Source organism: Mesoplodon mirus (genome assembly GCF_964341445.2).
Source record: "Mesoplodon mirus genome assembly, chromosome: 20".
NCBI lineage: Eukaryota > Metazoa > Chordata > Mammalia > Artiodactyla > Ziphiidae > Mesoplodon > Mesoplodon mirus.
In genome coordinates, this window is record NC_138996.1 from 7,525,073 (window position 1) to 7,537,626 (window position 12,554).

At 47.2% G+C, this 12,554-nt stretch overlaps 1 protein-coding gene across 9 annotated transcripts in view; it reads right to left on the minus strand.

Annotated features, from left to right (window-relative positions):
* CSGALNACT1 (chondroitin sulfate N-acetylgalactosaminyltransferase 1) overlaps window positions 1-12,554 on the minus strand; it is a 323,407-nt gene that overhangs the window by 34,459 nt on the left and 276,394 nt on the right. For all 9 annotated transcript variants that reach the window (XM_082608431.1, XM_082608432.1, XM_082608437.1 and 6 more), the window contains one exon: window positions 7,458-7,674. In XM_082608431.1, the coding sequence (XP_082464557.1) occupies window positions 7,458-7,674 (217 nt within the window). The remainder of the gene's footprint in view (window positions 1-7,457; window positions 7,675-12,554) is intronic.

A 12,554-nucleotide genomic window follows, 5' to 3' on the forward strand; every position in this document is an offset into this window, starting at 1 on the left:
ATCTTCTCTCACCCAACAAATAGCAGCTTCCTTTTCATTAACCCCTGAGGCTGAAGGAAACTAGGCTTCCTTTTTCTCTCTCCCCCTGGCCTGCCAGGGGGTTCAGAGCTGGTGTTTCTGACAAGTTTCACTGCTTCCCTCAGTCCCAGCGCCCAGGTGTACTTCACCCCTGTTCCACACTGTTACTGAGTCCTTGTCCACTGACCTTTATAAAAATGGTTTCATGGAATTTGTATTTTTTATAAACACAAATAATTCTTAGGATTTGTTGAGATGGTTCTAATAATCATGAGAATAGAAGAGCCATCATAATAAATACCTTAGGCCATGAACTCCATAAACCCAGGAATCAATTTTGTCACGGGGGTCCACCCCACCCCAGACACAGTTCTGGACCAGGAAAGCTTGGTCCTTGGTCCTTGCAGAGGGCACCCCAGGCCCAGTCATCACCCCAAGTGAGCGATTTCTCAGATCCAGCCTTCCCCAGGGCTCTTTGTGTCTGTGACCAGGCCTGCTCTCTCTGGGGGATTCCAGGCTCTACATCGATTTCTTCCGTCCAAGAAGACATATTTGTTATAATTCTTAGCCATTTCGGTCTTGTCTAGCTGAATACTTAGCACACTGATACTGAAGTGGGAAATAAAAAACCTAACAACCAGCATCAGAGGTGAAAGGGACTCATGTGGACCAGTACTTTGATGTTATAGAAGATGCTAAAGCCCAGCTGTATGAAGTGACTTGTAAAAGTCCTCAGCCAAATGGTGTCAGGGCAAAGGTTGTTTACATTTTAAAGGAGATGCAGTGGGAGAATAATGTTTTAAAGAACCTCAAGTGGTGATCATTGCAACCATGTACCCAAAATAGTGGAAAATGGCAAAAATCTTGCCACCAACAAATGGCCAAAGAAAGAGATACAATCTGCCATAAGCGTCACACAGAGGAGGCCAAGGAAAGAAATGGAAGAGTCCACGGTAGCCTCGTGGTTTCAGCTCCACAAATGCTGCCGAAGAGGGGCTGGAGGTGAGCAGCAGCTGGGAAGGCTGGCCGTCAGGGGCCCCGGCTCCGTGGCGAGGTCTCCATGCAGGGACGGCTGCAGCGGGGTATCTGGCCCCTCCACAGCGCGTGGGAAGTGGCGAAGGAAGCAGGGCCATCCTAATGATGCTCGGTGAACTAACCCCCGCAAAGAGGCAGGTGCGGCAGGACCAGAGGGGAAAGGGCATTGCATTAAGTCAAGATCCTTCGTAAGAGCAGAAGAGGAGCCGGGGTGAGGGGCACTGACGGCCAGACCCCTCCCCGCCCCCCCAGCAAACACAGGGCCAAAACCTCATCTTTTTTCCCCATTTTTACCTGTGGGAGTGGAAAGAGCTGAAAACAACCGGTGGGTAAAGATGAGAGAGGAAAACGAATGGGGGCCTCGGATGTTTTAGCCTCAGCCCTTAACAGAGGCCCCTGCTGGGAGCCAAAGGATCTTCCCTCTGCCGTTTAGGACAGAGGTCCACCCACAACCAGGTAGAGTGCGGCTGGTACCACCACACGCCCGCCCCGAGGCCCGGAGGGGCTGCAGGAATCTGGAACCTCTAAGAAAGGTGCACAAAGGCTAGCGGAGCTGTCTCCTCATTCACCTGCTCTTCCAGACCACGAAGAATGTGAGGAGAACACAAAATACAGCTGGGAGTGTGACACAGCCCTCAGTCAGGGTGGGGGACAGCCGAGGACAACCCACCACTACAACGTCAGAGTGGCAGAAAGCACGCCGCACGCAAGAGGGATGAAGACAAACAGCAGAGAGTCACATCTGAAGGACAACAGCAAAGTTAAAGGAAGAAAGAGAGGGCATTCAGAAAGCAAGAGTGTTCAAACCGCGAATGAAAAACATAGTCTGAGACAAACTGTAACTCTAATTGAAGAAAACGTCTTACAAATGTTTCACACTTTCTTAATAAAAATGTGAATTCAATAAAAAAAGTTCAAAGAGGAAATGATAAAAATAACAGATTATGATTAAGAAGCACATTCTGTGCTCAGAAAAATAACGTGATAACCAAAAGAAACAGAAGTAAATTAGAAACAGCAAGGTACAGAATAGAGGTATCTGAAAATCAAATTACTCATATAAAGGAAAGGCTTATGTGAAAGCAGATAAAAGACGAATGCATTAAAAACTAGAGAGAAGCTAGTAAGTGGAGAAAACCTATGGAATGCACAACTGGGTCTGAGAAGCAGAGAAATCGAACCCAAAGCAGGAGAAGTACTCAAAATTAGAACACCAGAAAAAGTTCCCTGAAATGAAAGAATCCACAAAACAAACAAGGAAACTGAATTACAGGAGAGAGAACAACAGGCACTGAGCTGAGAGAGACATATCCTGATTAAGTGATCACGGTTCACAGCAAAGGACGGCGTTCTTCCGTCATTTTCAGGAGAGACAAAATAAAGCTGTCCTAACACTTCTCCACAGTATCATCAGATGCAGAAGAACCTCTACAAGGTCCTAAGGAAAGAAAGTGTATCCAAGAGTTTTAAGCCCAGCCACGTCATCCTTAAACTGTGCAGATAACAAGCAGACATTCTATTCTCAAGCACTCATGACCCTTCTTGAAGAAATGTCTTGACCATGAAATCCAGACAACCCAAACCTCAGGAATGAAGAAGCACTGTTGGAGGACAGCTGATGAATGCACTAAATCCACTTAACACACAGGAGCTGTGGTTACAACGCAAAGTGTAAGGGCTGCAAACCCTGATGAGGTAAAAATGATAGAGCAGTGATTTATGTCAGAGAGTGTTCTGCCTATGTTTTCCTCTAAGAGTTTGATAGTGTCTGGCCTTACGTTTAGGTCTTTAATCCATTTTGAGTTTATTTTCGTGTATGGTGTTAGGGAGTGTTCTAATTTCATACTTTTACATGTACCTGTCCAGTTTTCCCAGTACCACTTATTGAAGAGGCTGTCTTTTCTCCACTGTATATTCTTGCCTCCTTTATCAAAGATAAGGTGACCATATGTGTGTGGGTTTATCTCTGGGCTTTCTATCCTGTTCCATTGATCTATATTTCTGTTTTTATGCCAGTACCATATTGTCTTGATCACTGTAGCTTTATAATATAGTCTGAAGTCAGGGAGCCTGATTCCTCCAGCTCCATTTTTCTTTCTCAAGATTGCTTTGGCTATTCAGGATCTTTTGTGTTTCCATACAAATTGTGAAATTTTTTGTTCTAGTTCTGTGAAAAATGCCAGTGGTAGTTTGATAGGGATTGCATTAAGTCTGTAGATTGCTTTGGGTAGTAGAGTCATTTTCACAATGTTGAAACTAAAAATAGAACTACCATACGACCCAGCAATCCCACTACTGGGCATATACCCTGAGAAAACCATAATTCAAAAAGAGTCATGTATGAAAATGTTCACTGCAGCTCTATTTACAATAGCCAGGACATGGAAGCAACCTAAGTGTCCATCAACAGATGAATGGATAAAGAAGATGTGGCACATATATACAATGGAATATTACTCGGCCATAAAAGAAATGAAATCGAGTTATTTGTAGTGAGGTAGATGGACCTAGAGTCTGTCATACAGAGTGAAGTAAGTCAGAAAGAGAAAAACAAATACCGTATGCTAACACATATATATGGAATCTAAGAAAAAAAAAAAGGTCATGAAGAACCTAGGGGCAAGACGGGAATAAAGACACAGAACTACTAGAGAATGGACTTGAGGATATGGGGAGGGGGAAGGGTAAGCTGTGACAAAGTGAGAGAGAGGCATGGACATATATACACTACCAAATGTAAAATAGATAGCTAGTGGGAAGCAGCTGCATAGCACAAGGAGATCAGCTCGGTGCTTTGTGACCACCTAGAGGGGTGGGATAGGGAGGGTGGGAGGGAGGGAGACGCAAGAGGGAAGAGATATGGGAACATATGTATATGTATAACTGATTCACTTTGTTATAAAGCAGAAACTAACACACCATTGTAAAGCAATTATACTCCAATAAAGATGTTAAAAAAATGTACTTTAAAGGAAAAAAAAATGATAGAGCAAATGGGGAGATGGGACCAGGAGAGCAAGAAAATATAACTGTGCTGCTCTCCTCTTCTTATTATAATTTTTCAACCAATGTAGTCTAAAACTAAAATATGAGGTAAAAATACATAATGATTCCAATATGTTCTGGTTTGTAAAGTCACTTTTTTAATTTTAGAGGGATTTTTTATAGCACAGAAACATTTTCTCAAAGATCAGCAATTTCTTCTGTTATACTTCAGATTCTCTTCTATAAATTTAAGTAAAGTAAAATTTAATTCTTTAATTAAAAATAGAACATATAGCATGTCTCATGCTTAATTACATTTCAAGCATGTCATTTTTCTATCTGTGTATATGCAAAGAAAGGTGCCCAGAATGTTCAATTAATGTTAAAAATGGCTAATTTAGGGAAGCAGGGCCAGAAGTGAATTTTTAAATAATTTACTCCTGGTTGTGTTCTACTGTTTAAACATCTCATAATAGCCACGTGTCACTTTTATAAACTTAAAGTCAGGTTTAAATTATAAAAGAAAAAATATATATTTTGTTGAATTTTTAAAGAAAACATAAAAAAATGCTAACTATATAAACATTTACAAAATACAAAAATTTATAAAACGGAGAGAATCCAAAAGAAGGAACTAAAGATCACTCATAGTTCCATATTCAGTGCCAACCACAGTTAACAGTTTCCACTCCTGGGATGGACAGGACTTCATAAAGACAACATCAAATATTGAATAATTAGCCCCTTATATTTTCTCCCAATACTCATATGGTCTATTTAACGGCATTTAAATATTTAATTGACCAGAGTTTACTTTGGGTTTTGGTGTGAAGTCAGAATTAAATCTTTTCTGCTGTTTGGTCAGTTGTCCTAAAGCCACGCTCTGAACAATCCATTCTCTGCTGGCCAACTTGAAATGCCGCCTTTACCAAGTTCTGACCTGGAATTAAATACCCCAGGCTTGAGTACCCTCTATCATCCCAATTTTTCAGAGACCTCAATGTGCTCGGAAGCCCCTGGTCCACAGAGCAGACTCCCCTGTCAGCCTCTGCTCAAGCGCCTTCCATCTGGGAAGCCTTTCTTGGCCCACTGTCCTGGTCTCTATTTCTATCTCTGTGGGACTAAGATTCTTCTCTCCATGAAGCCAGGTTCCTCTTATCCCTCCATCTGGTCCAGTGTCCGGTGCACACACAGGCCCTCCTTGTCCCCAGGGAACCAGTCTCCCTGACCACCCTCTCCTGCCCACGTGCTACAGTGGGCATCTGAACAGTGACAGGCAAGAGAAAGGACCCCTGGATTTTTGTTTTTAAAACATTAACTAGAATGTCATTCATTTCACCACTTCCACTTTGGAGACTTGTAAAGTTTTTACTTTTTTCAGCGATATTTCCCTTCCAATTTTATTCCTACTGTTAATTACTTGCCATCCTTGTGACACTAAGGCAATAATCAGTCATAATAATTAGTCCTATGCACCCAAGAGAATCCTTCCAGGCTCTGGAGTCCTGCAAGGAGGACTTGGCTGTCCCCTGAGCAGACAGCCCTCCGGTGGGGGCACCATCTCGCCAAGCTCAGCTCTCTAGCGACCAGCCTGTGTGCTAAAGGGCCCTGCCCCAGGCTCCAGGCAGCTTCCTGGCCGAGGGAACTTTCTATACACTTGTCCTGGGAACAGGCACACCGGCCGCTGGGAGTCAGGGTTTGCCTCCAGGCCTGGTACCCAGCCCTGGGTCCGTCCTCCCAGGATGGATGCTTCATTGGCCAGTGCACTCGGCCGGTCCGAAGAGAAGGCAGAGAGGGACACAGACCCACCCAGGGGGGCTTAAGGGAGCCACAGCCACACAGACACTTCAGTGCCAGAGCCAGAGGGGTGCTGCCGACAGTCGTGGGATCGTGCGCCGGGGTGTTCTCCAAACTGGTGGGGTGTGGGTGTGGGAAGATCAGCCCAGCCAGCTCCGCAGGACGTCAAGCTGAAGGCCCAGCTCCCAAACCCGGAGAAGACAAAGGCAGCCATTGCTTCAAAGGCCACAACTAGACCCACTGGGTAGAAATTACAGGGAGGCAGACTTCAGGTGCAAGTAACAGCGAGCTTTCTACCCGGAGCTGCAGCCCGCCCTGGCACGCACGTGCACACACCACACACACACACCACACACACACAGCCGCATCAGGAGTGCCCCAAGGGATTCTGAACTCGCGGAAGACCAGGCCAGAGGGCCCCCCAAAGACTCTTGGGTTCTGACCTTAAAATGTAGCTAGAAAAGGGTTACTCTTTTTAGTTGGAGAAGATGTATTAAGGACCTATTTACAAAGCTTAATGATAGGGTGTAAGAGGGTGTAAGGAGGACAGGGGGACGAGAGCAATAGCCCCTCCTAGTGACCGCAGAGCTGTTATCATCTCCAGGCCTGAATATGCTAGTGGAGAAGGTTATGGAAGCTGGAATGAGACCATCTTGAGGGAAGGGCCATCTTGAGAGGAGCTGTCGCCTTTGCCTGAAGGACACATTCAGACTGAGGTTACAAGACAGAAAGGGACGCAGATACCTAAGTGCTGGGCTTCATTTACTCCCATCTCTGAAGCCTGGCCAGAAACAGGTTACTCTTCAAATGTGTTCATTATCCAGAAATTTGAGAAGCATCAACTACACACTTATACTGAGCCTTACGGGCTTTTAATAAAGTGAATTTAATGATAAAAGATTAAAAATAAGTTTGATCTTCCAATATTTATCATTAGGCACACATGACGTTCTATCGTTAAAATAAGCTGGCTAAGTCAGCTAGCAAATTGACCTCAAGCAGCGTGTGAGTGTCGTCCACAAGAGTGTAAGATCCGACACCACATCGTCAGGAGCTTGAAGACACGTGTAAAAACTACACACCGCATCGGAACATAAAACCTGCTTAAATCTTCTTGAGTAGCTACAAAAATGAGTGTTGGGAGACTTCTCAGCATAATTTTACATGTAATCTCCTAGGAGACACAGGTTAAAATAAAAAAGCCTCTGACTGAATGCATTCCAGCCGCTGCCAGGGCAGGACACCAAAGGAAGCCAGGCGGCAGCCGAGCACACAGGTCCACGGCCACGCGGGTGCCGGCCTTTTGGAGGCTGGGAGGGGCCCAGTCCAGTGAGGGGACAGCATGGCCTCGTGGTCCCCCAACTGCAGCCAGAATGGCACCCAGCAGGCGTGACCCTACAGATCCTGATGAAAACCCAATCCTCCTAACCTTCGCTTCTGAAGGTAAATCTGCTTATCTGGCAGCTTTCTAATTGCTTTAGGGAAAGACAGATACAACAATAAACTTTACAGGAAGAAAACAGAGTCGAACAGGGAGAGACAGGGGCCTTCGTGCTGGGCAGGGACCAGGGAGGGATGGGACGCGCCATCAGCGTTTCACACACACGTGCCAACAGGCCCACCTGAAATTCTGCATGAACTGCCGGAACTTGTCCACCCTTCTGGCCAGTGGGACGATGACATTGACCAGCGTGCCGGCCATGTTCAAATCCTCCTTCTTCACCTTCATGATGGGGCCAAACGGTCGGAACAAGACAAGGCGTCTGAACTCGTGCTTGTGGTCCCCCCGGAACGTGAGCTCGTACAAAGTGCCTTTATCCTTTTCTGTGCGGTAGATCCCTGTTAACAGACACAAGGAGAGACAGTTCTAAAAATTCACCGTGGCTGCTGAGTGTTTTTAATAGCCAGGAGCTAGCACAAAATGCCTCACGTTAAAAAATTAAGATGAAATCTCCACACCTAATACTTATGAGAAAACTCAAAATGCTCCCACTTAAATCGCAAAAGAAATGAAAATGCCGTCAATTTAAAAATCGGTTATGAAGACCTCAAAAAAACACACGGCAAAAAGTTTGTAACGTTGTAATTCAAAAAGAGTCATGTACCACAATGTTCATTGCAGCTCTATTTACAATAGCCAGGACATGGAAGCAACCTGAGTGTCCACTGACAGATGAACGGATAAAGAAGATGTGGCACATATATACAATGGAATATTGCTCAGCCATAAAAAGAAATGAAATTGAGATATTTGTAGTGAGGTGGATGGACCTAGAGTCTGTCATACAGAGTGAAATAAGCCAGAAAGAGAAAAACAAATACCGTATGCTAACACATATATATGGGATCTAAGGGAAAAAAAAGATCATGAAGAAACTAGGGGTAAGACGGGAAGAAAGACACAGACCTAGTAGAGAATGGACTTGAGGATATGGGAAGGGGGAAGGGTAAGCTGTGACAAAGTGAGAGAGTGGCATGGACATATATACACTACCAAACGTAATATATACACTTCCCACACCTAGTGGGAAGCAGCCGCATAGCACAGGGAGATCAGCTCGGTGCTTTGTAACCACCTAGAGGGGTGGGATAGGGAGGGTGGGAGGGAGGGAGAGAGGAGATATGGGGATATATGCATATGTATAGCTGATTCACTTTGTTATACAGCAGAAACTAACACACCATTGTAAAGCAATTATACTCCAATAAAGATGTTAAAAAATTTGTAACATTGGATACAAAGCTGCATTTATACTATTCAGAGGCATTTAAAAAAGGACTGTAAGGAAATACGTCAAAATAAGACTGGCTATGCTGTGGAGCAGGGTTATGTTTTTTTTCTTTTCTGCTATTTATCTACATTTCTGCAATATGATAAGATACATACTTTAATATTATATTTAAGAAGTGTGTTAAAACGATCTCTGAGAAACGACAGCCATTTCAGATGAAGTGACCACAGTGGTCCATTCGGGGCACTGGGAGCCTCTCGGTCCGCTCCCATGGGCCATGTGGCCCCTCGGAAGCTTCCGGAAGCACTAAAGCAGCCGGCATGTACAGTACCAGCACAGCGGCAGGTGCACGTCTTACGTAACCTCCCCTCTGGGAAGCAGCAGAGCCAGCCTACTTGGGGCGACGATGGGCCCCCCAAGTGTCGCCGTCACTGGAACTCCACCATCTCATTGCTGGGCGGACGGTGTGACCCAGCATTTCGCTCAACCATGGGATGAGGCTCCGCAGGCCTGACCAGACGGAACTTCCCCACCTTGCGAGCCAACCATCCCCTGGGGCCTAAGTTCCACACCTCCCTGTGTCACTGGGCTTGTGGGTGTTTTCCTACCGGCAGAAAAACCCATCCAGTTCGACAAGTCACCAGAGAAGCGTCCTCGTCTCTCTTCTCTTGACTGGCCAGGATTTTTCTTCCTCCTCCTCCCTTCCTCTGAGCCCCTACTTTGGCTGGGACGCACCCTGGGCTCTGAGTAGCTACAAAGGCGACTCCACAGAAGGCATCCTCCTGGGTTCGCCGGTTTCCAGGCCTCTCCGAGCCCTTCTCTGTTCGTCCTCGCCAGCCCCCGCTTCTGTGGGGACCACAGGTCTGCTGCACAAACGGCTCTGTTCTTCACCTTCCAGGAGCTGTTCACCCCACACCCCCGGCTCTGTGGCCTCTCTGATCTCCCTCCAGGGCCGCAGAGAGGAGCCTGGGCTGCGAATCTTCCAGGGGGTCTCACCTCCCACCGCCCAGAGGTTCACACGCACAGCCCGACGCTGGCGGCTCAGGGACTCAAGGACCTGGGCGCAGGGTTACGAGGATGGGGCGGAGCTCCCCCCTGAAGCCCCCTGGGCTCCCCAGTGCAGGTCGGGGAAGCTGAGAGAAGGTCTGCCGAGCTCCTGCTGGGATGGGGTCCCAGCATCCCCACCGGGACCACCCATGGGAGAAGGGAGGGGCACTTCTCACGAGGCTCGGAGGATGTCTCTGAAAAAGTGAAGTGGTTCCATTAGAAGCCTGTTCACCCTTTCAGGCAACTGGTCCTCGCAGAGGACACGGGCTCTTCCCACCTCTGCTGCCCAGAGCAGCTGCCCAGAGCAGCTGGGCAGCCACCAGCTCCCAGGGGCCCAGGTGAGGTGGGGCTGAGTCAGGAAGCAGTCGGCTCAGTTAACAGCATCTCTGCTAGACAGAAACACAGCTGTGAGCCGGGGCCGGCAAGTACCCCTGCTCTCCACGGCAACCCCCGCGCAAGGCTGCTACAGCTGAACCTGCAGATGACAAGTATGCGGGCCGGGATGGCTTCTCAGAATTGGAGTCATTTTCTTTCTCAGCACCAGGGTCAGAATCATTAACTTTTAAAAATCTAAATCCACAGATTTGAAGATGCAGGTATGCACCTGTCTCAAGAGATGGGCGTCCATTTATAAAGAACCAGAGAACGTAGCAGTTCTTCTTAATAATGATTCCTACAACCATGCCTATGGGGAGCAGCATCAGCATCCCGGGGGACAGGAGCGGCCTGCGTTCCTGGTTCCCGGACACACCCTCCCCCCACCCCTCCGGGGCCACCAGGAGCCAGCAGACCAGCCTGATCTCACCCACAACTCCAGCTGCTTTGTCGGCATCACCTGCAACCTGTGCCTTGAAACAGCTATTACATCAACAACTTTTTAGCATATTTCCCCCTACTCTGCCTAATTCAATTCATTATGTCTTACAAACCTGATTTTAGATCCCTTAATCCCATCTATTTTAAATAAGTTACTTAAAGCTCTCTTGCAGCCTGTGTCCACCAAAACCCAGACCCAGCCCTCGTCCACCACACCCACAGGTACGTCCCCCCACCCCAGTCTCCTTGTGACATAAGGACAGAGCCCGCGCCTCCTGGAAACCTTCAGGGGTGGAAACTCGGACAGTCTCTCTCTGAGAGAAAGGGAGCAGGAGCACCGCGGCGGGATGGGGTTTTCAGCCAACAAGCTGCACGCACAATGGCAAAGGCAAAGCAAGCTGGCCATGCGAATACCTCCCTGGTAATATTTTATAGGGCAGTATCATTCTTATCCATTATGCAAATTAAAGACCAAAATAAGGACTGGGCTTCCCTGGTGGCTCAGTGGTTGGGAGTCCACCTGCCGATGCAGGGGACGCAGGTTCGTGCCCCGGTCCAGGAAGATCCCATATGCCGCAGAGCGGCTGGGTCCGTGAGCCATGGCTGCTGAGCCTGCGCGTCCGGAGCCTGTGCTCCGCAACGGGAGAGGCCACAACAGTGAGAGGCCCGCGTACCGCAAAAAAGAAAAAAAAAAAAAAGTGAAACACAGAATTATAATCTGACCCAGCCATTCCACTTCTGGGTGTGCACCCAAAAGAGCTGAAAACAGAGACTTGAACAGACACTTGTACACACATGTTCACAGCAGCCAAACGTGGCAACAACTCAAACCTCCACGAACAGGTGACTGGATGGACAAAGCGTGGTCTATACATGCGACGGAATATTACTCAGCCTTAAAAAGGAATGACATTCTGACACATGCTACAGCATGGATGGACCCGAAAACATGAGCTAACTGGAGTCAGCTAGACAGAAAAGGACAGAGGCTGTATGACCCCCCTCGTACGAGGAGTCTAAAGTAGTCAAATTCACAGAGACAGGCAGTAGACTGGGGCTCACCAGCGGCTTGGTCAGGGGGAGGGGACTTAGTGTTTAATGGGCACGGAGTTTCAGTCTGACATAATGAAAACGTTCTAGAAATGTGTGGGGATGACAGTTACACACAATGTGAGTGTGCTTAATGCCAATGAACTGTACACCTAAAAATGGTTAAAATAGGGAATTCCCTGGTGGTCCAGTGGTTAGGACTCCATGCTGTCACCGCGGAGGGCGCGGGTTCAATCCTTGGTTGAGGAATTAAGATCCCATAAGCTGCGCACTGTGGCCAAAAAAACAACAAAAAAGCTTAAAGTGGTGAATTTTACGTTATGTGTATTTTACCACAGTAACTGCTGTCCTGTGAAAAGGCCTGGCACTTTCTCAAGACACAGGTCCCCACCGGTCCCCCCTCACCCCTTCTAAACAGGACTCTCCTCCCGTGGGAAGATTCCCAGACTTTCTCAATCCCAAGTGATTGCTCGCTCCTCCAGACACGCGGATCTGTGAGCTTAAACACCTCTGTGTGGAGCTGCTCTCCTGGCCCGTGACGCACGTGCCCCCGGACATGGCCTAGTCCAGCCTCTCATTGTACGGACGAGCTGCACAGCAAGACCCGGGGAAGCTGTTTCCTCCCTGGAGGTCGCCTTCCGTACCCAACACGAACCCCTCAGAGCAAAGGAAGAAGCAGCAGCGTCTGAGAAGTCAGACAAACGACATAAGGTCTGTGGTAAAAACCACGGTTCATAGCTCCTTTACCCTCGGATACCCTTACAGGCCCCCTTGGAGCTTTTATCTTTCTTTTACACATAGCTCTAACAGCTGCTAAATAACAATTATCTGAGTTCAGAGTCTACGACACATTAAAAGTAGTAAATTTTGAAAAGGGGGGGGGATTTTCATGAAAAAAAAATATTTCCAGAAAAAGGAGAGTATGGGCGGAAAGAAAAGGTGTAACAGGCAGAAATGCTGACAGTACTAAGTAGTGACAGGTCACCTCCTAACAGCAAGGGGGAGACAGAATGTTATTATTTTTTTTTAATTTAACAGAAATGTCTGGGATCATCTAATAAAAAGAAAAAAAAA